The sequence below is a fragment of the Brachycentrus maculatus genome, unplaced genomic scaffold (assembly GCF_059751285.1).
Source record: "Brachycentrus maculatus isolate JH-2025_06_01 unplaced genomic scaffold, ASM5975128v1 h1tg000258l, whole genome shotgun sequence".
NCBI classification, from domain to species: domain Eukaryota; kingdom Metazoa; phylum Arthropoda; class Insecta; order Trichoptera; family Brachycentridae; genus Brachycentrus; species Brachycentrus maculatus.
In genome coordinates this window covers 198,216-222,277 of record NW_028281009.1, presented here as the reverse complement: position 1 = coordinate 222,277, position 24,062 = coordinate 198,216, and the positions used below count along the sequence as shown (strand labels likewise).

At 30.7% G+C, this 24,062-nt stretch overlaps 2 protein-coding genes across 2 annotated transcripts; both read left to right on the top strand.

Moving 5' to 3' along the window:
- The first annotated feature begins 412 nt into the window (after positions 1-412).
- On the top strand, positions 413-13,318 carry LOC148305911 (maltase A3-like). Its single transcript, XM_088265776.1, has 13 exons — positions 413-703; positions 3,789-3,968; positions 4,512-4,660; positions 5,731-5,856; positions 5,968-6,103; positions 6,212-6,329; positions 6,928-7,123; positions 7,552-7,659; positions 8,266-8,413; positions 9,409-9,509; positions 9,611-9,708; positions 10,509-10,655; positions 13,081-13,318. The coding sequence occupies exons 1-13, from the start codon at positions 634-636 to the stop codon at positions 13,139-13,141; spliced, it is 1,638 nt and encodes a 545-aa protein (XP_088121902.1). The 5' UTR covers positions 413-633; the 3' UTR covers positions 13,142-13,318.
- A 1,037-nt stretch (positions 13,319-14,355) lies between these two features.
- On the top strand, positions 14,356-23,160 carry LOC148305910 (maltase A3-like). The gene is made up of 13 exons (XM_088265796.1): positions 14,356-14,503; positions 15,472-15,651; positions 16,667-16,815; positions 17,204-17,329; positions 17,443-17,578; positions 18,239-18,356; positions 19,343-19,538; positions 19,622-19,729; positions 20,047-20,194; positions 20,372-20,472; positions 21,809-21,912; positions 22,308-22,454; positions 23,049-23,160. Exons 1-13 carry the CDS (start codon positions 14,356-14,358, stop codon positions 23,107-23,109), a joined length of 1,722 nt encoding a protein of 573 aa, XP_088121922.1. The 3' UTR covers positions 23,110-23,160.
- Positions 23,161-24,062: the final 902 nt, after the last annotated feature.

Sequence of the window (24,062 nt, the reverse complement as noted above, 5' to 3'; positions counted from 1 at the left end):
TATATATATATATATATATATATATATGTATATATATATATATATATATATATATATATATATATATATATATATATATATATATATATATATATATATATATATATATATATATATATATATATATATATATATATATATATATATATATATATATATATATATATATATATATATATATATATATATATATATATATATATATATATATATATATATATATATATATATACATACACAGAAATGTAATACTATTTTTGTTTAAATCATTTAAATGTGATAAAGACCACACACTTGAGATTATAAACAAACAATATTGTTTTTCTTATTTTATCTTTCGACACTTATTGCTGTAATTGATTGGCATGCATTTCGTAATGTCTAAAATAAATCTGATTACGCAATCGATTTTATATCATATATAAATGGAATCTTAGAATAACGTGTAAGTAATTTTTAAGTCGTTCTGTCAGTAGGTGGAGTGGAAGTTACCTTTTGATAATTGACTCTATTTCCTGAGTCAAGGGTATTGTAATATTTGATTGATCAATTTGTTACCGTAGGTCAATCCCTTTTGCGATATTCCTTCTCGCTGTAGTTGCAGGATGCTCTGGTGAAGAATGGTGGGAGCATATGATTCTCTACCAGGTATACCCAAGGTCCTTCAAAGACAGCAATGGGGATGGAATCGGTGACATTAATGGTAAGTTATTATTGAATTTTGTACCTTTGTGTCGGGTTGTGGTCCCGCGGTTGGTGTTGCGGTCTCTTGAGTCAGAGTTTCTGGGTTCGAACCCACTCTACCACAACTTGTACCTATTTATGAGCTGATTTAGCTTACACAAATAGTATGAAATTGAGGTATCTTTGTTAATAATAAAAACAAATTTGAATTTCTTGTTTATTAAATTATTACTCTTTTTCTAAACCTTTGTTCGCTCTAAATGGTGCGTAGGGCACTGCATCGTATTGACGCAGTGTATTTATTTTGAGTATTACTTACATAAATGCAGTGAGATAAATCCTGCCAGTCCATGATATTTATTAAGAAATATCAGAGTGAAAAATCACTTAAATTTATTTTTACTTTCCTGGAAATTAAACCTGGGGACTCTAGCACAGCTGCTAGACGAACTTACTATAATACTATAACAGAGGAGGATATTATACGAAAAAAAAATATTAAAAAATTATATTATTATAAAATCTTAAACATATTTTAATAAAAAGTCGAGAACTTTGAAAATATTTAATCCAGATGTTCCCAAAGTTTTCCTTCATAGACTTCTTACGTGAGAGAGATTCTTTTTTAAAATTACCTCGTGTCCAAGTGAGTCCAAGTTACCCCTAATGCCTAGACAAATTGATTGTAATTATCTTTTTAACAGCTTACACAATACTAGTTACTTGAAGAGCGTTTTTAAGTTAAGTAAGAAAATAACATACAAGTTTTATTCATGCCATGATCTTTAAGACACAAAATGTATGTTAAAAAATATTGGAAAAAAACCACAACCAAAATTAATAAAATAAACCACAAATTCATAAAATAAAACAAATTTAAAATAAACAAAGAACACAGATAATAATATGTTAATGGGAGTAATGACCTTTAAGATCTAATAACAATTGTTTAATATTTGGCTAAAGATAAAAAGGTATGATATCTGATTTCCGTGGCCAGTATTATATGTCAACTACGTCAGTCTACCTTTCTTAAAATCTTGTAAATTATTTTTTTTCTCATGGAAACATAAATCCTAACTTAAAAAAAATTGAACGTTTGTGGGTCCATATAAACAACTTTGAGAATTCAACTAAACGGAAATCCCAAGCTTCAAGACTTAAAAAAAAGTATAATAAAAACAATAAATAATTTCATAGCGTCAAAAAATCACCGCTCAGTTCTACCGTTTTCACTAAGTATTGCAGAGTTTAAACCAAATTATTGTGTTTTCCACCATTTTGCGTCGAATAAGTGGGAACTAAGGGATGAAAGAGCAAGAAACGCGAAGAGTTGTGAGGATAATAACCGGGAATAATAGTAACAGCCACCCCCTCCGTTGGAACTAGGTTACAATGGTAATCAGTGGAATTTGTTACAATAGTCGCAACAGTTGCAATTTCACAATACTGCCCCGGTTCGCACCACAATGGTGACTTAAAAAGTCGCAAGAAACAAAACCCGGAGAAACTTCAGATTAATTTTATAAAATGGTTCATTGTAATGCACAAGACGTGTGAATTACGGCAACATTGGTTCTTAAATTTCTACGGAAACAAAAGAAATTTCAAATTACACTATTAAGTTATTAAAATAAATAAAATGAAACACGCCTTGTTGTCGATATATTGTGGTAAGAAATTATTGGGCAGATTTATTTTATAAAAAAAAAAATTGTTAACTTGAACACCAAATAATTTTCTTCTTCTTGAGCCCTCTGACCTCCACTGCTGGATATAGGCATTTTCTCCGGTTGGTTGCTGCTTCCAGCCAGTTTTTACCTCCCACAGCGACTATGTCGCCGGACCATCTCTTTTGGGGTCTTCCGATACCTATTTTGTTCTCTCAAGGTCTCCATCGTAGAATCCTTGGAGTCCATCTTGTGAGGTCCTGTTTTGCAACATGTCCTGCCCACTGCCATTTGACAAATCAAATAATATGACAACATAGATTTATATTATCCACTGACACTTCTTGATGGAATTGCATTTTTAATTTATTATTAGATTAAAACCAATATTTTTAGCTTTTTCACTTTTTTATATTTGACCAGCGACCGGGTTTTGTCGTTACCGACATCATCAGACTGCTCCCAGTCCCCAGTCTGATGATGTCGGTAACGACGAAACCCGGTCGCTGGTCAAATAAAAAAAGTGGAAAAGCTAAAAATATTGGTTTTAATCTAATAATAAATTAATATGACAACATTTTTGGGTATGTTCAAATCCTTTTTCACAAATCTGGGTTTCTTCACTAAGGATTTACTTTTACTTTTTTTTAAACTTTCTTCTTCATATTTTTCATAATATTTGTTAAGATGTCAAAATGTATAAAGTATAAATTATAAGCTTAATGCAAAGTTTAATTATACTTATTTATTGTAACTGCAGACAGCTGGTAGAATTCCACATTGAATTGTTGGGTAATATATCCAAAATAAAACAAGGTTTGTTGGATTAAATTATACATTTATTTATGTATATGTTAATACGTGACGCGTTTAATTTTCTTAGGACATTAACTTTAAAAGACATTTCTTGGAAGAATAAAATAAATTATAAATATTTATCCTCTATATTTTCGATGATTGAAAAGCTTATTTCATAAAAAAAATATTTATTCATAAAGTTTATAATTTATCCACCTCCGTAGGGAAATAGTCACAACATTACAGTACTGGGGTCTCGATTCGATTCTCAGGGTGAGGTACAATAAATAAAAGACCACTCTAATATATTAATTCAATATTACCCTGGACTGATCGATACCTGGAGCAGATAGCTGATCACCTTTCCATTATGTGTTAACGATCAAGATAACACTGCGTTTATATGATGCAGTGCCTTTTGCACTACCGGGTGCAGATGAGGGTTTGAAGAATATATATTTTTTACATTTATGCAAAACTAGTATCTCGTAATTTGGTATTCAATTTCATTCCTCATTTTGCAAATTGATTGATTTTTCAAAACGTTTTCCAGTATTTTCCTATTTTTCGTCTTCAATAAACTTATATATGCTGTACTTACGAAGATTTTATTTCATGTACGTATTTATTTGTTAGGCGTTCGCTCGATGCTTAATCATCTTGTATACATTGGCGTGAACGCAACTTGGCTGTCTCCTGTATTCCCTTCTCCTATGAAGGACTTTGGCTATGATATTTCCGACTATTACAATATAGCGCCCGAGTACGGAACAATTGAAGATCTGGAAAATTTGATTGCTGAAGCAAAGGAAAAAGGTAATTATATATTTAAATTACATTTACTACATTTTAAGTGTGTCCAAATACTTGTTCACAATATTTGGACACACTAAAAATGTTGTTAATAAATTATGGGGTCAAAGTATAAGCTCAAATAATAAAATGAAAAGGATATTTTCTGGCGTTTATCATGTATATGATTAAAATCCAAGATTAGGGCCTCATATACAAATAAAAGAGTTTCTGCTCAAAAAAAGCTTCCTTATCTCACCAACAGATGTTTTTACTGAAAATTCTAGTGATTCAAGTACAAAGTTTCGAAATTGGATCATAAATATATATAGAACTTCCAAGAAATTGTGTAGTGTGGTCGTCAATAATGGGCAGAATTGGCGATTGTTACACGTCTGTCAAGTGATCACTAAAACCAGCCGATGACGGTCGTAAGCCCCGTAAATGCCCAGACTGCCATATTCTTCTTCATTTATATTGAGATGTCAAAAAAATAATAAGTTACATTTTATTAAAAAAGAAAACATCTGAAATGGGCGATTTAATTGAAACGGAATATTTGTTTAGATATTCGAATCTTGCTGGATTTCGTCCCCAATCATACGTCTGATGAATGCGAATGGTTTAAGAAGTCCGTGATGAGGGAACCTGGATTTGAGAACTTCTATGTGTGGCATGATGGTCGAGATGGCGGTAGAAGCCCACCGAGTAACTGGGTATTTAACTTTTTTTATAAATAAAAAAGATAATCTTTTTTACGTAATCTTGTTTTAATGTCTCATTTTTGGACGATCCTAAAAAAACTGGTAACTTAGACAATACTATAAACACCTTATCAGCGTTTTAAACATACATGTGTCGATTAAAATGGAGAGCCATTCGTTTTGTCTATGAGTTTCATCTTAACCAAGGGTGGCCAACCCGCGGCCCGCGGGCCGCATGTGGCCCGCCGGGTGTCTTCTTGCGGCCCGCGGAGCAAATCACACATTTTTTTCGCTTAGTGTACACAAAACCACCAAAAGAACATTCCATCGTGCGTTGTTCGTATCATATCCCATATATGGGAGTATTTCACTATCCTGACAATTTCAAGACCGATAATGGCGTCAAGAAAGAAGGAAAGAGTAACAGAAGAACTGACAAGTTTTTAAGACAGATGGACTATAAACTATTTTTTCGTGGAGTGAAAAACAAAGCCAACATGCCTGATATGCAATGATTCTGTTTCTATCCAGAAAAAGTATAACATTAAACGGCATTAAAAATAAATTTTGTTTTACGGCCCGGTAGCGGAAACCTCATTTCTAAAATCTGGTCCGGCTTCTGAAAATGTTGGCCACCTATGATCTAAACAATTAAGTGATGTTTTGTTTGTGTTGTTGTCAGTATTTGTGTGCACTATCATTTACTGATAAAAATAGTAACTAAACTCCCTCACTTGCAACGAAACAACTATGTCACCTCGGAAAACCCCAGACAAACCGAATGACAACCATTTTTGTTCACTTGTATCTATAAAATATTTCTAAGATTTTCGGAAAAGTTGCTGGCTACCAAATGTAAAAATGTGTCTTTATATAATGAATTTCTAGCTAGCCAGTTACGTAGTTGATCTGTAGAGTACACTGGGTTACTACTGATCTAGGACTTTTTCTTCTTCAAAAAATACCAAAATTTACGGAAAATAAAGCTCATCCAAAACGATTTTTGTTTTTGAAACTATTAATTTATGGTAGTATTGTAAGAAATCCATGAAACATGATACATCTTTTATAATTTATTATAGATATCTGTCTTCCGAGGTCCAGCGTGGACTTATCACCCAGTTAGAGGACAGTGGTACCTTCACCAGTTCCTCAAGGAACAACCTGATCTCAACTACAGGGACCCCAACGTTGTGAGAGAAATGAATGTAAGTGTAACTAATGATCAGAACCGTCATTTCACATACTAGTATATGCTCATATAATTGTCAACGTTACCCCTTTTATGGAAAAAACAAATGAATCTATTATTGTTTTAGAATGTTTTGAAATTTTGGTTGGCTAAAGGAATATCAGGATTCCGTGTTGATGCTATTCCTCACTTGGTGGAAGCTGATGTAGATGCAAACGGTCAGTACCCCGATGAACCTCTGTCAGGAGCTACCGATGACCAAGGTATTTTTTTCTCATTTAATTTTGTAGTTTGGGTGTATTCGTAATCATAATATATAATATATATTTCTGAATCGAAAGGGAAGAAAACATTTTTTTAAATGATTTCAGACAGCTACGATTATTTGAATCATATCCACACAAGAGAGAGGGATCTAACGTATGAGGTCGTTTACCAGTGGAGGGCTACTCTTGATGAGGTTACTAGCAGTACTGGATCAGAACCCAGGTCCTATGTTTTATCATAATACTAGTGTTACTCATCTGCTGTGATATGATATATTTATAAATGGACATGTTCTTGATTTTTTCGGTAATGCAGACCAATGTCTCACTCCGTCTTTGTCAATTGTAGTGCTATTTTGCCGCTCGTCGCTCGTATCATGATCCAAATTTTACCCCCTTAACTAAAAAAATAGACCTCATTGCTTCTACATACTAGCGAATGTTTTAACAAATGCATATGGTATCCGATCATTTTTTTATTAGTCGTTTTAAATTGTCTGTATTATTTTCCATTAGGAATATATATTGCAGCGGTTGGTTCATTGTTAGTTTTGATTGCACGTCAAAGTGACGGAAATAAGTCTGTTTCTGTCATATATCATTCCATTATATCATTGAGTGTTTTCATTTTTTAAAAAATAATAGCGATTCAAGGTGAAGCGACCTTTCCGCAATGTTATCAGGTTGTCATTTTCTCCGTATTCATGGTAGCCAGGTTGCAATTGTGAAAATACCAGGTGGTCCGTCACATGCATTTGTGAAGTCATTCGTAATTGTGTTACAGCCTTCAAATTTATAACAATTATAACATATCGTTTCAGAGTTTTGTTGATGGAGGCCATGAGTGACATAGAATTGGTAATGCGGTACTATGGAAATGGAACTCACGAGGGAGCTCATTTCCCGTTCAACTTCATGTTAGCTTTCTTCAACCAAAACGCCAATGCGTACGACATCCTTAGCGGAACTTCGAGCTTATTTGCCGCTTTACCGGAAGGCCGGACCACTAATTGGGTGGTAAGTATAGAATTTTTATTTTCTTACAAACCTATTTTTATATATTTCAAAAAATATAAATATGTCCGCGTCCGTAGTGTAATGGTCACCACGCTCGGCTACCGTACTGAAGGTCCCGGGTTCGATTCCCAGGGGGCGTCAAATAAATATAAGTGATTTTTTCACTCTTATATTTATTTATTCAATATTACCTTGGGCTGGTAACGGAAGAGGAGGGCTGATCACCTTTCCTTCATGTGTTAACGATCAAGATAACACTGTGTTTATATGATGCAGTGCCCTTTGCACTATTGGGGTGCGGATAAGGGTTTGAATGAATGAATGAAAACATATTAAAAATATCAGTTTGAAAAGCAATTGACAATCATTGAATAAGATGCTCAATATAAAAAAAAATATTGTAAACATAAAAGTCTACTTATTTCAAGGTTGGTAATCACGATCAACCAAGAACAGCTACCCGTTATGGACCTAAAAGATCTGATGGGATTATTATGTTAGGAATGCTTCTTCCAGGAGTCGCAGTAACATACAATGTAAGTTTCAATCATTTCAATCATTTCAATCAAATGATTGAAATGATATTGATTTATTAATTTATTCAGGAGTCACTTTTTAAGTCACTTTATGTCGGGTTGTGGTTCCGTGGTTAGTGTCGCGGACTCTTGAGTCACAGTTTCTCAGTTCAATCCCACTTTACCACAATTTGATACCTTTTTCTAATGAGTTGCTTAGGCTCACAAAATTAGTATGAAATTGTTTGTGAAAGTGTTTTTGGAAATAATTCAAACAGAAATATTTTCATGTTATTTTTTGACATCTCATCAAAGATGAAGATGAATATGGAAGTCTGGGCATTTACAGAGCTCATGCCCAGACTTCCATATTCTTCTCCAACTTTGATAAAATGTCAAAAAATAATGTCTGTAATTGGAGATAATCCAGATTTTGTGAACAAGTATTTGTACACAATCAAAATGTTGTACACAAATATTTATTTTTAAAAAAATCCATGCATTTTAAATTTAGTTTTCACCTGGTTGATACCACCTTTTCTTAAAATATACTGTCACGCAAATTTTTATGTATTCAATATCATTATCAAAAACTGTTGGGAGCCAATTTTTTTAAATTTAATGCAGGGCGAAGAAATTGCCATGGAAAACTTCTATCTGAGCTGGGAAGACACAGTTGATCCTGCGGGATGTAATGCAGGAATCGAGATGTTTAACTCTACCTCCAGAGACCCTGCCAGGACTCCATTCCAGTGGGATGACTCCCTAAATGCCGGTACTAAATATATTTGGTCCATATAATAACAAAAGTTTATATATATATATATATATATATATATATATATATATATATATATATATATATATATATGTATATATATATATATATATATATATATATATATATATATATATATATATATATATATATATATATATATATATATTTATATATATATATACATATATATATATATATATATATATATATGTATATATATATATATATATATATATATATATATATATATATATATATATATATATATATATATATATATATATATATATATATATATATATATATATATATATATATATATATATATATATATATATATATATATATATATATATAAATATATATATATATATATATATATATATATATATATATATATATATATATATATATATATATATATATATATATATATATATATATATATATATATATATATATATATATATATATATATATATATATATATATATATATATATATATATATATAAACAATATATCGTCAATTTTAAATTGTGCGTGTTTTTGGAATGCCCAGAAAATGTAATTTATCCCAGCAAAAGCGGCATATTTTTAACTTAATGCTTACCCGCTACAGGGCAAAAGGTGTTGTTTTTTTTGCATTTTCAAGAAAATGTTTTGTTTAATTATTTTTTAAATAAAGTAAATATTTTTCAAATGGAGAAAAAACATTCAGGTTTTACCTAAAAAGATCTGTTGCACAGTAAAAAGTTCAAAAAGTGGCTTGATATTTATTTTTATAACATTACGATCTAATGAAAAATTAAGTATTGTGATATATGATGTTGTTGAAAGGAGTGAGTCATATATAAAATAAATCTATGTTTAGAAAAGTTCTTTGTCATGCAGTTATTACATTTTTCAATAGTTATGTTATGGAAATCGACAAATATTTATGCATTAAATATAAAAACAAGTAGATAAACCTTATTTGAAATATTTTAGGATTTTCTGATACCCAGGATAAGACATGGTTGCCAGTAGCAGATAATTATAAGGAATTGAACCTCAAACTGCAAACGGCAGCTAGAAGGAGTGCTTACAAGGTAAAATAAGTCAAATTATATATTGTTTAGAAAGTCAGTGTATGTTTTTTTAGGGACTTATTTTTTTTTATATAAATTTAAAATAAATACACATTTTCCAGTTCTACGTGAGTTTGGCTGCTCTTCGCCAAACTGATACGTTTAAACACGGGGAGTTGAAGATGGGAGCAATAAATGAAAATATTATTATTTTCACAAGGTAACTACATATTTACATACGTATCTTACATCAAATGCACGAGCTCGTATTTAAAAAAAAATATTGATATTGCTTGAACTTAGCCAGGGGTGACAGAAGTAAATATATGAATTTTCGATCCATACCAAGCAGTAGTACGGTACTATATTAAATCGGTGAAATGTTGACTTTTCACTTTCAATCCTAATGCTAAGGCAATTTGACTTGCGCCTCAGGTTAAGTTCGTCCGGGATTGAAAACCTCTGACAATCAAATCTGTAACTGAAAGCATAGTAGACAAATGCACTGAAGTGGTTATCGCATTTGTCTTCTATATGGATCTATATGGAGGCAGAGGAAGGCCGAAGAAAACTTGACACAATCAGGTATGTCAAACAATTGACAGCGGCCGGGTCAGGAGTCTAAATAATCGTCGGGTATGTATGAGGAGATGCATGAATGTGGAAGAGGTGAAGAATGTTTGCAAAGACAGGGTGGTATGGCGTTTCATTCTCTCTGCCTACCTCTGTGGAGAAGCAGCGTGATGGTAAGTTAGTTAGTATAGAGGTAGAAAAAATATGTTCAGATGCCGAATCCTGGCGTTATGATATATGTTTCATGACATCTGTTTTCAACACATTTATATTATGATATTATTTGTTTAAATATGTATAAAAAATAAAACATTTGTAAAAAACCACTTTTGAGTATATTAATGTTGTCACGATTAGTTACAAAAACTTCAGATGTTGTAAAACTTATTAATGGGTGAAAATTCAAACAGTTTTTTTTAAATTTTATTTTTATTTTTATTATTTCAGGACAATTTCTGGACAAGAAAGTGCGGTTGTTTTAATTAACTCTGGTAATACAGAGTACCCTTCCTTAAATCTTCATGAAGCGATGCCTGGATTGAAAGATCGTCTCACTGTTCGTGTGGCGAGCGTCGGTTCTCCAAGGGATATTGGGTAAATATTTTAAAAACATATTATGTGTCCGCCTCTGTAGTGTAATGGTCAGCACGCTCGGCAACCGTTCTGGAGTTCCTGGGTTCGATTCCCAGGGGGGTCAAATAAATAAAAGTGATTTTTTCACTCTAATATTTATTCAATAATACCCTGGACTGGTACCTGAAGCGGAGGGCTGATCACCTTTCCTTTGTGTGTAAACAATCAAGATAACACTGTGTTCATATGAAGCATTGCCCTATGCACCATTAGGGTCCATTATTGTTTTCTATTTTCATTAATAATATCAAGAATGTAATTTTAAACTCACGGTTTTTGTTATTTGCGGATGACCTAAAGCTTTTCTTAAAGGTGACAACTTTTGACGATTTTCGTCTTCTCCAAGCAGATATATCAAATATATGTGAATGGGGAAGACGAAACAAATTAATGTTTAATGTTTCCAAGTGTTCGATCACGTCTTTCACTAGGGCCCAAAAAACATTATTTTATCGCTACAAAATGAACGACCAAAATCTGATGCGAGCATCGAATGTTAGGGATCTGGGCGTTAGATTTGTGAGCACCCTGACATTTCACGATCATATAGAGGCAGTCAGTAGTAATGCATTGAAAATGCTAGGATTTGTTCTGCGTACTGCCAGGGTTTTCGAAAATACCCGCGTGCTGAGAACTCTTTATAACTCCTTGGTGCGAAGTAGACTCGAGAGTGGCTCGATGATCTGGGGGCCACACGAGCTTAAGTACTCTCTTATGGTAGAGAAAGTCCAAAAGAAGTTTTTGAGGTATCTCTACATGAGAGAGTACGGCTATTATCCTTGGCTCTACCCGACCCAGTTTCTCCAGGGTATGCTTGGCTACAATAGTTTAGAGACTAGAAGGAATGCGTATTTGATTACGCATTTTTATCGATTGTTGCGCGGTATGATCGATAATCCTGAAATTATCCAGAGCATTGGTCTGTATGTTCCCGATAGTTACCTAAGACAGCGTCGGCATAGATTGTTTCAGATTCCTATACACAGGACCAACCTGCCGATGGTTATGCCTGTAGGAAGAGCTACCGCTATGTTGAACAATATCACATTGGATATTGATCTGTTCCATGTGTCCGAAGGAGTTTTCCGAAGCGAGATTCTTCTACACATTTAACAAGAGTCTTCTTGTGTAATTTTTAATTTGTTTTTTTTTTAATATATACGCCTTAAATGTTTGTTTGTAATGTATATATTAATTATTGAATAAATTGAATTGAATTGAATTGAATTGAATTGAATAGTGTGCGGATAAGGGTTTTTATTATTATTATTATGTTTTAACCGTAAAAACACGGTTATTCGGTCACTCTGATAATATTTTTATATAAAAAAGCTATTGTGACTGTGTGGTGTATGATGAAAAAATCTCCGACTAAAATTTTTTTCAAGAGATTTGTCACTAAACGATAAACCTAGAATCAGGCGCTTATCAAACTTTAACAATGAATGATTAAATAATTATAATAATAAAAAAAAACTATTTTAGGCTGTTATACTTTGATTATTTTTATCCGCCTCCGTAGTGTAATGGTAAGCATGCTCGCCTACCGCTCTGGAGGTCCCGGGTTCGATTCTCAGGGGGGTTTAATAAATAAAAGTGAATTTTTTCACTCTTATATTTATTCAATATTACACTGGACTGGTACCTGAAGTGGAGGGCTGATCACCTTTCCTTCGTGTGTAATCGATCGAGATAACACTGCGTTTATATGAAACAGTGCCCTATGCACTATTGGGGTGCGGTAAGGGATACATTTTATTTTATTATTATACTTTGAAGAGTATTTTAAGCTCACAAATTGTCACAAAGTTTTTTTGACTACCCTACCTTTATAATATGACTTTATATAAATTATTCACGTAAAATATTATTTCATATGTTTGTATTTTAGTGCTTAACGATGACAAAATACTTATTTACTTATTAATATAAACCCATTATGTAAAATACCGCTTGAATATCGTTTTATCTTTTAATATTTTAAGATAAAACAAATTACTGAAAAAAAAAATAATTGATGGCTGTATTTTTATTTAAAGAGACTTTTACTGCTCAAAAAAAACTAGACTTTTATTTTTTTATGTATGAAACATTTTGTAACATATTTATTTTTACTGTTACATGTTTGTATTTGCCAAGTAAAACATTGATTAAAAATGGATGGATTTTACCACAAAGTGACTGCCGAATTAATCGATGAAAATGTTTATTTATGTTAAAATTTTTTTTTTTATTTAAATTTAAAGTGTGTTAAACTCTGTTATTTATTTTTCAAGTAATATTTCAGACAATAAATACTAATTTGTGGTACATGTATTATAATGATTACATTCCATGTCGATATCTGTAGAGTGCTGCTAACAGAGTTTTTTTCTCCATATTTCAGAGATACTGTACAAACGGGATCCTTGAATTTGTATCCTTTCGAAGCCCTGGCACTCACGTAAAAAACTACAAAAAACGATCAAAAGTATTTCTAAAATGTTTTTTATTTTTATAATTTTAAAATGAATCCTTCCAGCTTACAATAGATATTAAATCATCATCTCTGTTTACGCATTATAAGACGATATTTTTATGTACACAAATTATCTTTACTTGTTGGAATAAACGCATTAAAAAATTTTATGGTTTTTATTTAAATATTTTTTTAATAAATCAAACACCAAGAAACCTCAACATATAATAAATTTACTCAAAAAATGTGGAACAAATGATATTTTTTTATTTAAATTTCACTTGGTGAACAGCACAACACGGTGTTTAAAATGATGTAGAATGTATCGAAACGCGTTTCACAATATATGTTAAGAAAAATTGGTATTTGCCACTTAATTAAGGTAAAAATTAATTACAAAATACGTATTATTTTTTGACATTTCATCAAAGATGAAGAGAAAAATATGGAAGTCTGGGCATTTACGGGGCTGACTACCGTCATAGGCTGGTTTAAGTGATCACTTTACACACGTGTAACATTCACCAATTCTACCGATTATTGACATCCACAGTACTCAAATTCTTGAAAGTTCTGTGTATATGAACCAATTCAGAAACCTTGTTCTTGAATCACTAGAACTTTTTTTTAAATTTTATTAAGCTTATAATTTGAGCAGTTATTATATGAACAAGGAATTGGAAATGTTGTTAACATGAACCACGTTTATGCAGTTATATTTAATATTCGCTTGCGTTTCTCAAACGTATTCGTAGAATACCTTAAATGCTAATTATGAGTACCTTTATATGGTTTTAGAAGCTCAAGTTATTTAAATTAACATGTTCTTATAATGCATGTAAGTTGATAATATATTAAATTAGTAATCAATGATTGAAAAAGCGATTTCAATAAACCTAATTATTACATTTCTTTAAAGATATGATACGATGCGTGTAATACGTTATATCTATAAAATTAATTGATTTGCTAATTACAGCATTTTTTATCAATCGATAAACTTCAGAATTAATTTGTAATATTATTTTAATCAGATTCGTAATCAGTAAAATTATATAATTATAAATAAATTGAAAAAGCACATATGTTACATTTTTGTTTGTCATTCAGGCAGTTAACGAAATATTTGTGTTTGATAGGAGGTGTTTTTCATCTGTTGGCTAAGTTAGAGGATCGATTGAAAGTTTGAAAATTACAGTGAAAATGCGAGGGACTATTCTGTCTCTGGTATTTTTGTTAGCAGTGTTTGCAGGGTGCTATGGAGAAGACTGGTGGGAACATATCATTCTTTATCAGATATATCCAAGGTCCTTCAAAGACAGCAATGGTGATGGAATCGGTGATATAAATGGCAAGTATAGTAACAAGATAAAAAAAATTCTCATCGTATTGCAGAATTAGCATCGTCAGATTTTAGATCTATTGTAGATAATTTGTAAAAATATTTTTTACCTAAGTGAAATTTCACTATTAACTATCATGGATTCAATACACATATTTTAAATAAATATATTTTCTGGTAGATCTAATTTTTTCATTTCATTATTTGCCAAATGGTTAGGTTGGAATAATTGGCAGGTATGCATGTGAATATGCATGAATGTGGAAGAGGTGATGTTTTTTTTGCAAAGACAAATCAGAAAATAATGTAGTCTGGTTCTAGCTCTCACGTGACTTTCTACGTTATGCAATACGTTGTTCGTGTTTCGATATGTATTTTTTTATAAATACGATAATTAAAAACGTACGTCCATAAATAGTCTTACGTAAAAAAATACTTCACAAATAATAATAAAAAAATATTTTAATATTTTGTTTTCATTATTTTATTTTTAACTTTTTTGTAAATTATAACCAAAATATACCAAACGGATACTCAAGTCATAAAAACTCACAGAAACAGTTTTACTTCGTAAGCAACAATATTTTTCGTAAACCACATGTTTAGAAATTTAGTCACGCATTTATATCGATGTTTTACGTTTGTTCTAAAGTATTAACGTATGAAAAGTTGAAATTAATAAAATAACGTTTTATAATAATAAGCTAAAAATATTTGTATTGCTCTATAAAAACAACACTGACTTAAGTTCATTAAATCCATCTCGTCATAACAGAAGCAAAGCCGCCATCTTGGTTTTCCTCTGTCGCACTCTGTTTTATCGACGGAACACTTTTTAAATTGTAACGTTGAAGGAGTAAATTTCTATACATCTATTTGAAATATAAAACCAATCTTTTTAACTGCATTGGGTGTATTTTTCATTTACATTTATTTGAAAAAAAATATTGAGCTATATTTTTCTTTTTATTTTAAAGGCATCCGATCTAAGTTAGATCATCTTGAAAACATCGGAATTAATGCAACATGGCTGTCTCCTGTATTCCCATCTCCTATGAAGGATTTTGGCTATGATATATCCGACTATTATGATATATCACCAGAGTATGGAACCATTGAAGATCTAGAAAGGTTGATTGCTGAAGCAAAGGAACGAAGTAAGAAATAAAACGACAATATGATGTAGAAAACCAATTTTTTCAATTTCAGTAGGCATGAAGAAGCAATTTAACGATAAAGCACCTCAAAGCAAAGCCCACAAATTACAATAAATATATTATACAGTAACGTACATAGAACTATAAGATCCAAAACACTGAAACATATTTTATTATTTTATATATTAGCATTTTTAATCTCTTTTTATTTCTGATATCTACTGTATTCTCACCAGTGCATTTTATTATAACCTTAAATAAAATATTTACCCACACACAGGCCATGCCTTTGTGGGATCTTTTTTCAAAATTAAAATAATAAAAAATGTACTTATAGTATATTGTGAAATGCTAAAGATATTAGAATAAAGAAAAAATATTTTTGAAAAACCTACCTCATATAACATATACCTACTTTTTTTGGCCAAAAAGCTTTGATTACTAAGCAATAAAATTGTACAACCTGCTTTTATTATCAATAAAGTCATTAAAAAAAACTGAATATAAAAATACTATTCATAGGAGGATATTGAAGGTGGGTAGATCTGAAATATATCACATTATTCATATATAAACAATTTTCTTACATTATAATTATATAAATAAATTATATAAAATGTTCCCTCGGTATGGGGAACACTCAGTGAAAGTATATTATTGTAATTTGTTTTTATAACTCTGATAAAATACTAGAAATAAATAAATTCAAGATACTTATTTATGAACCTGCTTCCATTATCTAAAAAATAAATAAAAATAGAAACTACTTAATGTAGAAAATACTAATAAAAAGTGGATAATGAAAATGGGTAGATCCCTAAAATAAATCTTTTTATTTAGCAATGTCGTATTTGATTGAATAAACAACTTTCTTAAATTATATTTTTTTTGTGAAATGTGCCCTTGGCACGAGAAAACTCAATGAGGGCACATTATTAGAATTTTTTGATTGGGTTACTATGTAAATGGAATAAATAAATAAACTGGAATAATCTGATATTAAATATTTGTGCAGATATTCGAATTCTGCTCGACTTCGTCCCGAATCATACTTCTGATGAATGCGAATGGTTCCAGAAGTCTGTCCTACGGGAACCAGAATTTGAGAATTTCTATGTGTGGCACGACGGAAGGGATGGCGGTGCAAGCCCGCCGAGCAATTGGGTAATACTATTTTATTCATCCATAATAAATACCTCGATGAATCCAAAAACATGCCGGATTGACCGGGGTATAACAGTATCTAACAAATTGATTTTCTTTTTATTTCAGATGAAAATTCATCTTTTTATCTTGATAAATAACACTTAGTTAGGCTTAACATAATTTAAGCTTATACATAATAAGAGAAGCATAAGAAAATATGATACACTCAAAAAACAATGATAAACATTCTCAAATTCAAACAAAAATTACTAAAACATTAGTTTTATATTTTTATTTTATTTTTAACATAACATTTAAATCCTCGTGGATATAAAATCCACGTATCGGATAAAAGGTGTGGTTGTCCACAAAACATTTATTGTTCTTTTACATTTTTTTATTACAGATATCTGTATTTCGTGGTCCAGCGTGGACTTATCACCCAGTCAGGGGACAGTGGTACCTTCACCAGTTCCTCAAGGAACAACCTGATCTCAACTACAGGGATCCCAATGTTGTGAGAGAAATGAATGTAAGTGTAGCAAATGATCAGAACCTTCATTTTGCATACTAGTTTATGCTAATAGATTTGTGAAAATAACCCTTTTTATGAAAAAAACATAACGATCATATTATTATTTTTAGAATGTCCTGAAATTTTGGCTGGGTAAAGGAATATCTGGATTCCGTGTTGACGCTATTCCTCACTTGGTGGAAGCTGATGTTGATGAAAATGGAGAATACCCTGATGAGCCCCTATCCGGACTTACTAATGACGAAGGTATAAACAAAGACTCATATAAATAATAATATAAACAAACTTTGTGACCTTATTAATAAGACTATTATAAATTTATGTATTTAGCTATCATTTCGTAATGGAATTACATTTAATATAGTAATAAAGCAACAACTAAATAGCTTTTTTCAAAGTTATTATTTTGGACCTTATTTTGTTGTTAAAATAAATTTTAAGTAAAATAAGCTATTATGTTATCATGTCGTAGTCGTATAGGAGAAATTGATCAACTAACAAAACGTAAAATGTTCAGGAGGGCCATTTAATGCACTTTTGCTTGGCAAGAAAATAAACATCAATGCAGTTAGTCTTTTTAAAAATGTCAATTTATTATACTTTCAAGTTTAACATTGCTCTGGGATTGTTTTCAGGGCAATATTAAGCTAGAAAGATATCAAATAGTCAATAATCACGTTTTTGTAAAAATAGCATTTGGTTACTTTCTCCTGTATGATATGATTCTAACTTAAATTATAAAAAAATAAACATTTTGATTTCTCAAAAAATGTTTTCATTTAATTAAATTTTTATTCTATGTCTTTGTTAATTTAATTTTAAACTTCTACTTTTGAGACTCCTGTGACAATGAATTCAAAATGTTACAAAATTGACTCAATTATGTAACAAGTTTCATTTTTACAGAAAGCTACGATTACTTAGAGCACATTCACACGAGAGAGAGGAATTTAACTTACGAGATTGTTTACGACTGGAGAGCTACTCTTGATCAAGTCACAAATGATACCGGATCGGAAGCAAGGTGATCTAGAAGTATTCCTACAGATATAAAAAAAAACTATTATCAGTAATGCTATAAACCAGTTTTCGTCAAATACTTTCAAAACGAATTTTCATTGATACTTGCAAATTAATTTTTACTATTTGTAATCGACATGTAGTTGTTACGAATTTGACTGAATACTGAAAAATATGTATTTTTTGGTTTGTACAAATTTCCGTAATCGTGCCTGTTTTGATTGATTTTGGAGTGTATAGAATAAGAGTAAAATGAGGGTTTGAGATATATATTTTTTATTCAACCCAACCATAGATGGTGCTGAAAACTCACATTAAAGATGGTGTCAATTTAAGTTTATATAAGCTCCTAAATTTGAGCAGTGTGGTTGTCAATCATGGGAAGAATGGTGAATGTTACACATTTAAAAAGAGATCACTTAATCCGGTCTATGACAGGTCGTTGGTCCTATTCATATCCAGATTTCCATATTCTTCTTCACATATGTTGAGATATCAACAAAAACAAAAAAAAATGTTTAAGAACTCCTGAAGAGATGTATTATTTTTTACTACTTATATTCGTCAGCACGTTTGACTACCAATCTGGAGGTCCCAGGTTCGATTCCCGGGGGGGGGGGGGGTCAAATAAATAAAAGTGATATTTCACTTTAATATTTATTCAATATAACCCTGGACTGCTACTTGAAGCGGAGGGCTGATCACCTTTCCTTCATATGTTAACGATTAAGATAACACTGCGTTTGAATTATGCAGTGCCTTATGCTCCATTGAGGTGCGGATAAGAGTTTGAAGAATAATTTATATTCATTTGAGATTTTGTATACTTTCAATGAAAAATTGCAAATTTAATTAAATTTTTACCCAGTGATAGTGTGCAAGTCCTGTACACACTCAATCTATTCTCTGTATTTTTCCCCTATGTTGTTCAAATAAATCAAAAAGTCCGGGGATTTGTTATTGCAATTCATGGCTATAATGTCATTCTAGAATTTTGTTGATGGAAGCCTCGAGTGAAATAGATTTGGTAATGCAGTACTATGGAAATGAGACACATGAAGGTGCCCATTTCCCTTTCAACTTCATGCTAACCTATATGGATAGTTCAACAAATGCAAGCGTTATCGTCAGTAATATATACCACTATGCAGATTATTTGCCAGACGGTCGCCTCGCAAATTGGGTGGTGAGTTGGTGCACAATTTATATTGACTATACTTGAAATGGTTGACATTGGTATGATATTTTAAAGTTTTTTTTATTTGACAGATTGGTAACCATGATCAGCCAAGAGCTGCTTCCCGTTTTGGGGAGGAACGAGCTGATGGAATGCTTATGTTTTCAATGCTTCTCCCGGGAATTGCAGTTACATATAACGTAAGTATTTCAATATAAAATAATCTCCTTGTCAGTCATCGTTCACTTTGTGTAATACTACTTTAATGATAAGAACGATGAATGATAATCAGAGAGAGTTATATATCCATACCGCAACAATGCTTTGAATGTACAAAATGTTTCAATTTATAGTTATCGACGTTTGTATTCATTATATAACATAAATAAAATTTAAGTATTTATGAGATAAGAGAGACTGGGGTGTAAAATAGTAGTAAATGCATTGTAAAAGTACAGTAAAATGTACTCTAAGTAAATACAAATATAATAAATTTACAAAATCTATAAATTTTCAGGGAGAAGAGATAGCTATGAAAAACTTCTTTCTAAGCTGGGAAGACACAGTAGATCCTGCGGGATGTAATGCAGGAATCGAGTTATTTAACTCAACTTCCAGAGATCCTGCCAGGACTCCATTCCAGTGGGATGACTCGAACCATGCTGGTAAAATTTGCAATGTTGAAAATAAATCAGAAAAACAATTTAAATAAACACACTTAAATCTACAACATATACTCCAGTTGATTTTTTATTTTCTTTTCACCGAAATTTGTGTTATTAAAACACAAATTTCAAGTGTATGAAATAATAACAATATTTGAAAATTTGTTTTGTTTTTAGGTTTTTCCAATACACAGGGTAAGACATGGTTACCAGTAGCAGATAACTACAAGGAATTAAATTTAAAGCTACAAAGCGAAGCTTCAAAGAGTCATTACACGGTAAAATACGCCTTTATTTGGTTATTTATTTATTTTCTTTACTGCTTTACAATACATGAAGAATTTCACGTAAAGTAAAGACATCACGAAAAAGCCGCTCAGGATTATACTGAATTGCTATCTTATGGGTCATCGCGATGTTGTTATATCTTAACATATTAATGTTGATATAATTTTAATTTTAATTAAAAATAAAAGCTGATAAATTGCAAAAAAATTGAGTTAAAGATTCAAACATTTTATCATTTTCATTATAAATGTTTCAAAATAAAAACATTCACCAAAATAAAGATAAAGTGTCTTACAGTAGTTGTAGTATAAGTAAGAAAAGGTTAAAGATGTAATAATAAATTTCATTGAATCAACAAATTTAGTTGAATGTTGACATTAGCCCTTTAATCGTGAATGCTGGTGAAGGGTTGTCGTTCGTCCTAAAATGCTGGATACGTTAGTGACAGTATGTATGTTCCGATATTTGAAAAAATCTCGAATGCCAGTAAAAATCTAAAAATGGAGCCTGAGTGCCTTCCCCCGCCCATTTAAGTCCTAATAAATATTTTAAAAATAAAACCATAATTTACTTGAGTAGAAAACTCCCTACAGACCGGTATTTCAGCAAACTATGACGTTATACTAAGCTTTTACCCATTTATCGTGTGGAATATGGTTGGAGAAAGGTATAAGAAAATATCTTGTTTAAATCATTTTACTTTATCATATGTATATTTTTCGATTCTGTGATGTACCTTTGCTACTTAATGCTTTTAAATCAAAGTTACTCACGAGAAAAAACATAATATTTTGGAGTAAAAGACTTTTATTGTTGATTTTAATGGTTGGTGGGATTTAAACACTTTAAATAATTTCCATTAAATATGATTCCATACTCATATTTAATGGAAATTATTCGGTTACATTAGTCAAAGTAATACAAACATAAAATGTTGTGCCCAAAATCATTAATAGCACGAAAAATAAGTGGAATAAAAAAGTTTTACAAAATATTTTTTCTTGTGCACTTGATAAATATTGTAAAAAATGAGGTTGAAAAAAATGCAAAAAAACTCCTTATATTTATTTTAATCGTATTAATTCCCACGAAAGAAGTAATTAGTGCGTTTATACGATCGTAAAAAGATATAAAAAACAACATCATCGTAAGCACTTTTATCGCGATATCACGATAAAGATAATGCGAAGTATTGTTAATACGTGTTTGAATAAACTTCCAAAAATTAACAATTTGCTTTATTTTGTATATTGTTTGTTTATTCCATTGATTTTAAAAAAATCTTTAAACCTAACGGTGAAAAAGCTATCGTTTTTTCTTTTCCAGAACTACCTTGCCTTGGCCTCTCTGCGTCAACTTGAGATTTTTAAATACGGAGATTTGATGATAAATACAATAGTTGACGATGAAAATATTTTCGCTTTCACAAGGTAACTTATCAAATTAAAAAATTACTTTGTATTTTCAAATAAATCCAAAAACAGACTACGACTTCAACAGTTTATACTGATGAGAAATTGTATCGAAATTTATATCATTCTGGACTAGCACCCAAACGCAGAACTGATCACCGTACTTTTATGTAACTCACGATAAAAATAATATTGTTTCACTGCAATGCATTTTAATGTGAACGGTTAAGGATAGGATAAAAAAATAAATTGATTTTTTAAAAACCATATTACACTCCAACATTTTTGCAGAAGGTACCCTTTTTATAAAGTCAAGATAAAACATAATTAAGAAGATCGATACAAGCGTAATATAAAATCTCTAAGTATATTAATGTGAGTAGATGTTTTGATATTAATATCCTCATTTTCAGAGGTTTCCTGGGAGGAGATCGTGCCGTAGTTATAATCAATACCGGTGATAAAGAATACCATGGATTAAATATACAGGCTGTGTTTCCTGAAGTAAAATTTAGTCTTACTGTTCGTGTTGCCAGCGTCAGTTCTCCGAGGCAAATTGGGTAAATATGAATATAAATAGTGTAGGGTTGTGGTCCCGTGGTAAGTATCGCGGACTCTTGAGTCACAGTTTCTCGGTTCGAAACACTCTACCACAATTCAATATCTATTTCTAACAATGAGTTGCTTAGGCTTACAGAAATAGAATGAAATTTTAGTATTTTTGTAAATAATAAAAACACACATATTCCTATTTTTTAATATTGACACAACATTCGAATGCGCGTGTGTTTATCAAACCTGTAATAGGTTAAAATTTGTTTTTTTTTTAAATCAGATTTTGCAATGGCAGCATCATCTGTTAGATATTACAGCAACATACTGAATACTAAATATTCCTAATGGCGCACATTATGTTTCTTGACACTGTTGTCACATAACATTTTTAATGTTTTGGAATGCATTTTTGTTTTAAAGATTTTTAATATTTTAATGGGTTCACAAGCATTTCAAATTTCACATATCAGAAATGTGTGCATTCTATTTACTTTATTTTCCATTAAATCAGACTGAGTCACAGCAACGCAGGCCAAAAAGTATTTTTAAAAATTATTTAAAAAAAATAAAAATAAACCTAATTGTTTTTTTTTTTCCAGAAATATCGTACAGTCAGGGTACATGTCATTGTATCCGTATGAAGCATTGGCCTTTACATAAAACAAAATATTAATGTTTAAAAAAAAACAATGTACACTGTGGAAGTACTAGATTTTTATTGTAAATAACATGAAATTATATTAAAATAAATTTATCAAAAACTGTGTTTTTCTGAATGCATGTTTCTGTCAATCCACCATATATTTAATAAAATTATTTGATAATGTTTATTCAAAAAGTGTGTTGAGATAAGTTTAATGAATAAACATTATTTAAAAAAATCTGTATCAGCATAATTATAATGTAACATCAAAATTTAATTTAAGCAGTTAGTTATCCAGTTTTTAAATAAACGTCATGTTTTTTAACATCAATAAATACGTATACTACATAGAATTCATAACCCTTTAATACACTTTTATGTATTATTTAAGTACATGAAATAAAATGTTATCTTATCATAACGTATCAAAAATTTTACCGGATATTTTTCAAGACGCCTGAATATATGATTTTAATTTTTTATTAAGCATACATAATAATTTGACCAGTTATTCTACAAATTCTATTCTCTATTAAACGATATTCTACAAAGATTTGGAGACACTCAAAATGTTGTTAATATTAACCATGTTTATGATTTACTTTTTAATATCGTATTATTAGATTAAAACCAATATTTTTAGCTTTTTCACTTTTTTATTTGACCAGCGACCGGGTTTCGTCATTACCGACATCACCAGTCTGGTGATGTTGGTAATGACGAAACCCGGTCGCTGGTGAAATAAAAAAGTGGAAAAGCTAAAAATATTGGTTTTAATCTAATAATAAATTAAAAATGCAATTCCATCACGAAGTGTCAGTGGATAATATAAATCTATTTTTAATATCGCTTGTCTTGCTTAAAAGTATTCACATGCGTTATAAAGGAATGACTTTCATTATGAGCATCTTAATATTTTATTAAAAGCTATAACAATAACAATTAAAATCTTCGTACAGGTAAGACAGTT

Coding starts and splice junctions, on each gene's coding strand:
- LOC148305910 (XM_088265796.1), top strand. CDS start 14,356: ATGCGAGGGACTATTCTGTCTCTGGTATTTTTGTTAGCAGTGTTTGCA. Junction 15,652..16,666: donor TGCTGAAGCAAAGGAACGAA/GTAAGAAATAAA, acceptor ATATTTGTGCAG/ATATTCGAATTCTGCTCGAC. Junction 18,357..19,342: donor GATACCGGATCGGAAGCAAG/GTGATCTAGAAG, acceptor ATGTCATTCTAG/AATTTTGTTGATGGAAGCCT.
- LOC148305911 (XM_088265776.1), top strand. CDS start 634: ATGATTCTCTACCAGGTATACCCAAGGTCCTTCAAAGACAGCAATGGG. Junction 4,661..5,730: donor GAAGCCCACCGAGTAACTGG/GTATTTAACTTT, acceptor AATTTATTATAG/ATATCTGTCTTCCGAGGTCC. Junction 7,124..7,551: donor GCCGGACCACTAATTGGGTG/GTAAGTATAGAA, acceptor ACTTATTTCAAG/GTTGGTAATCACGATCAACC.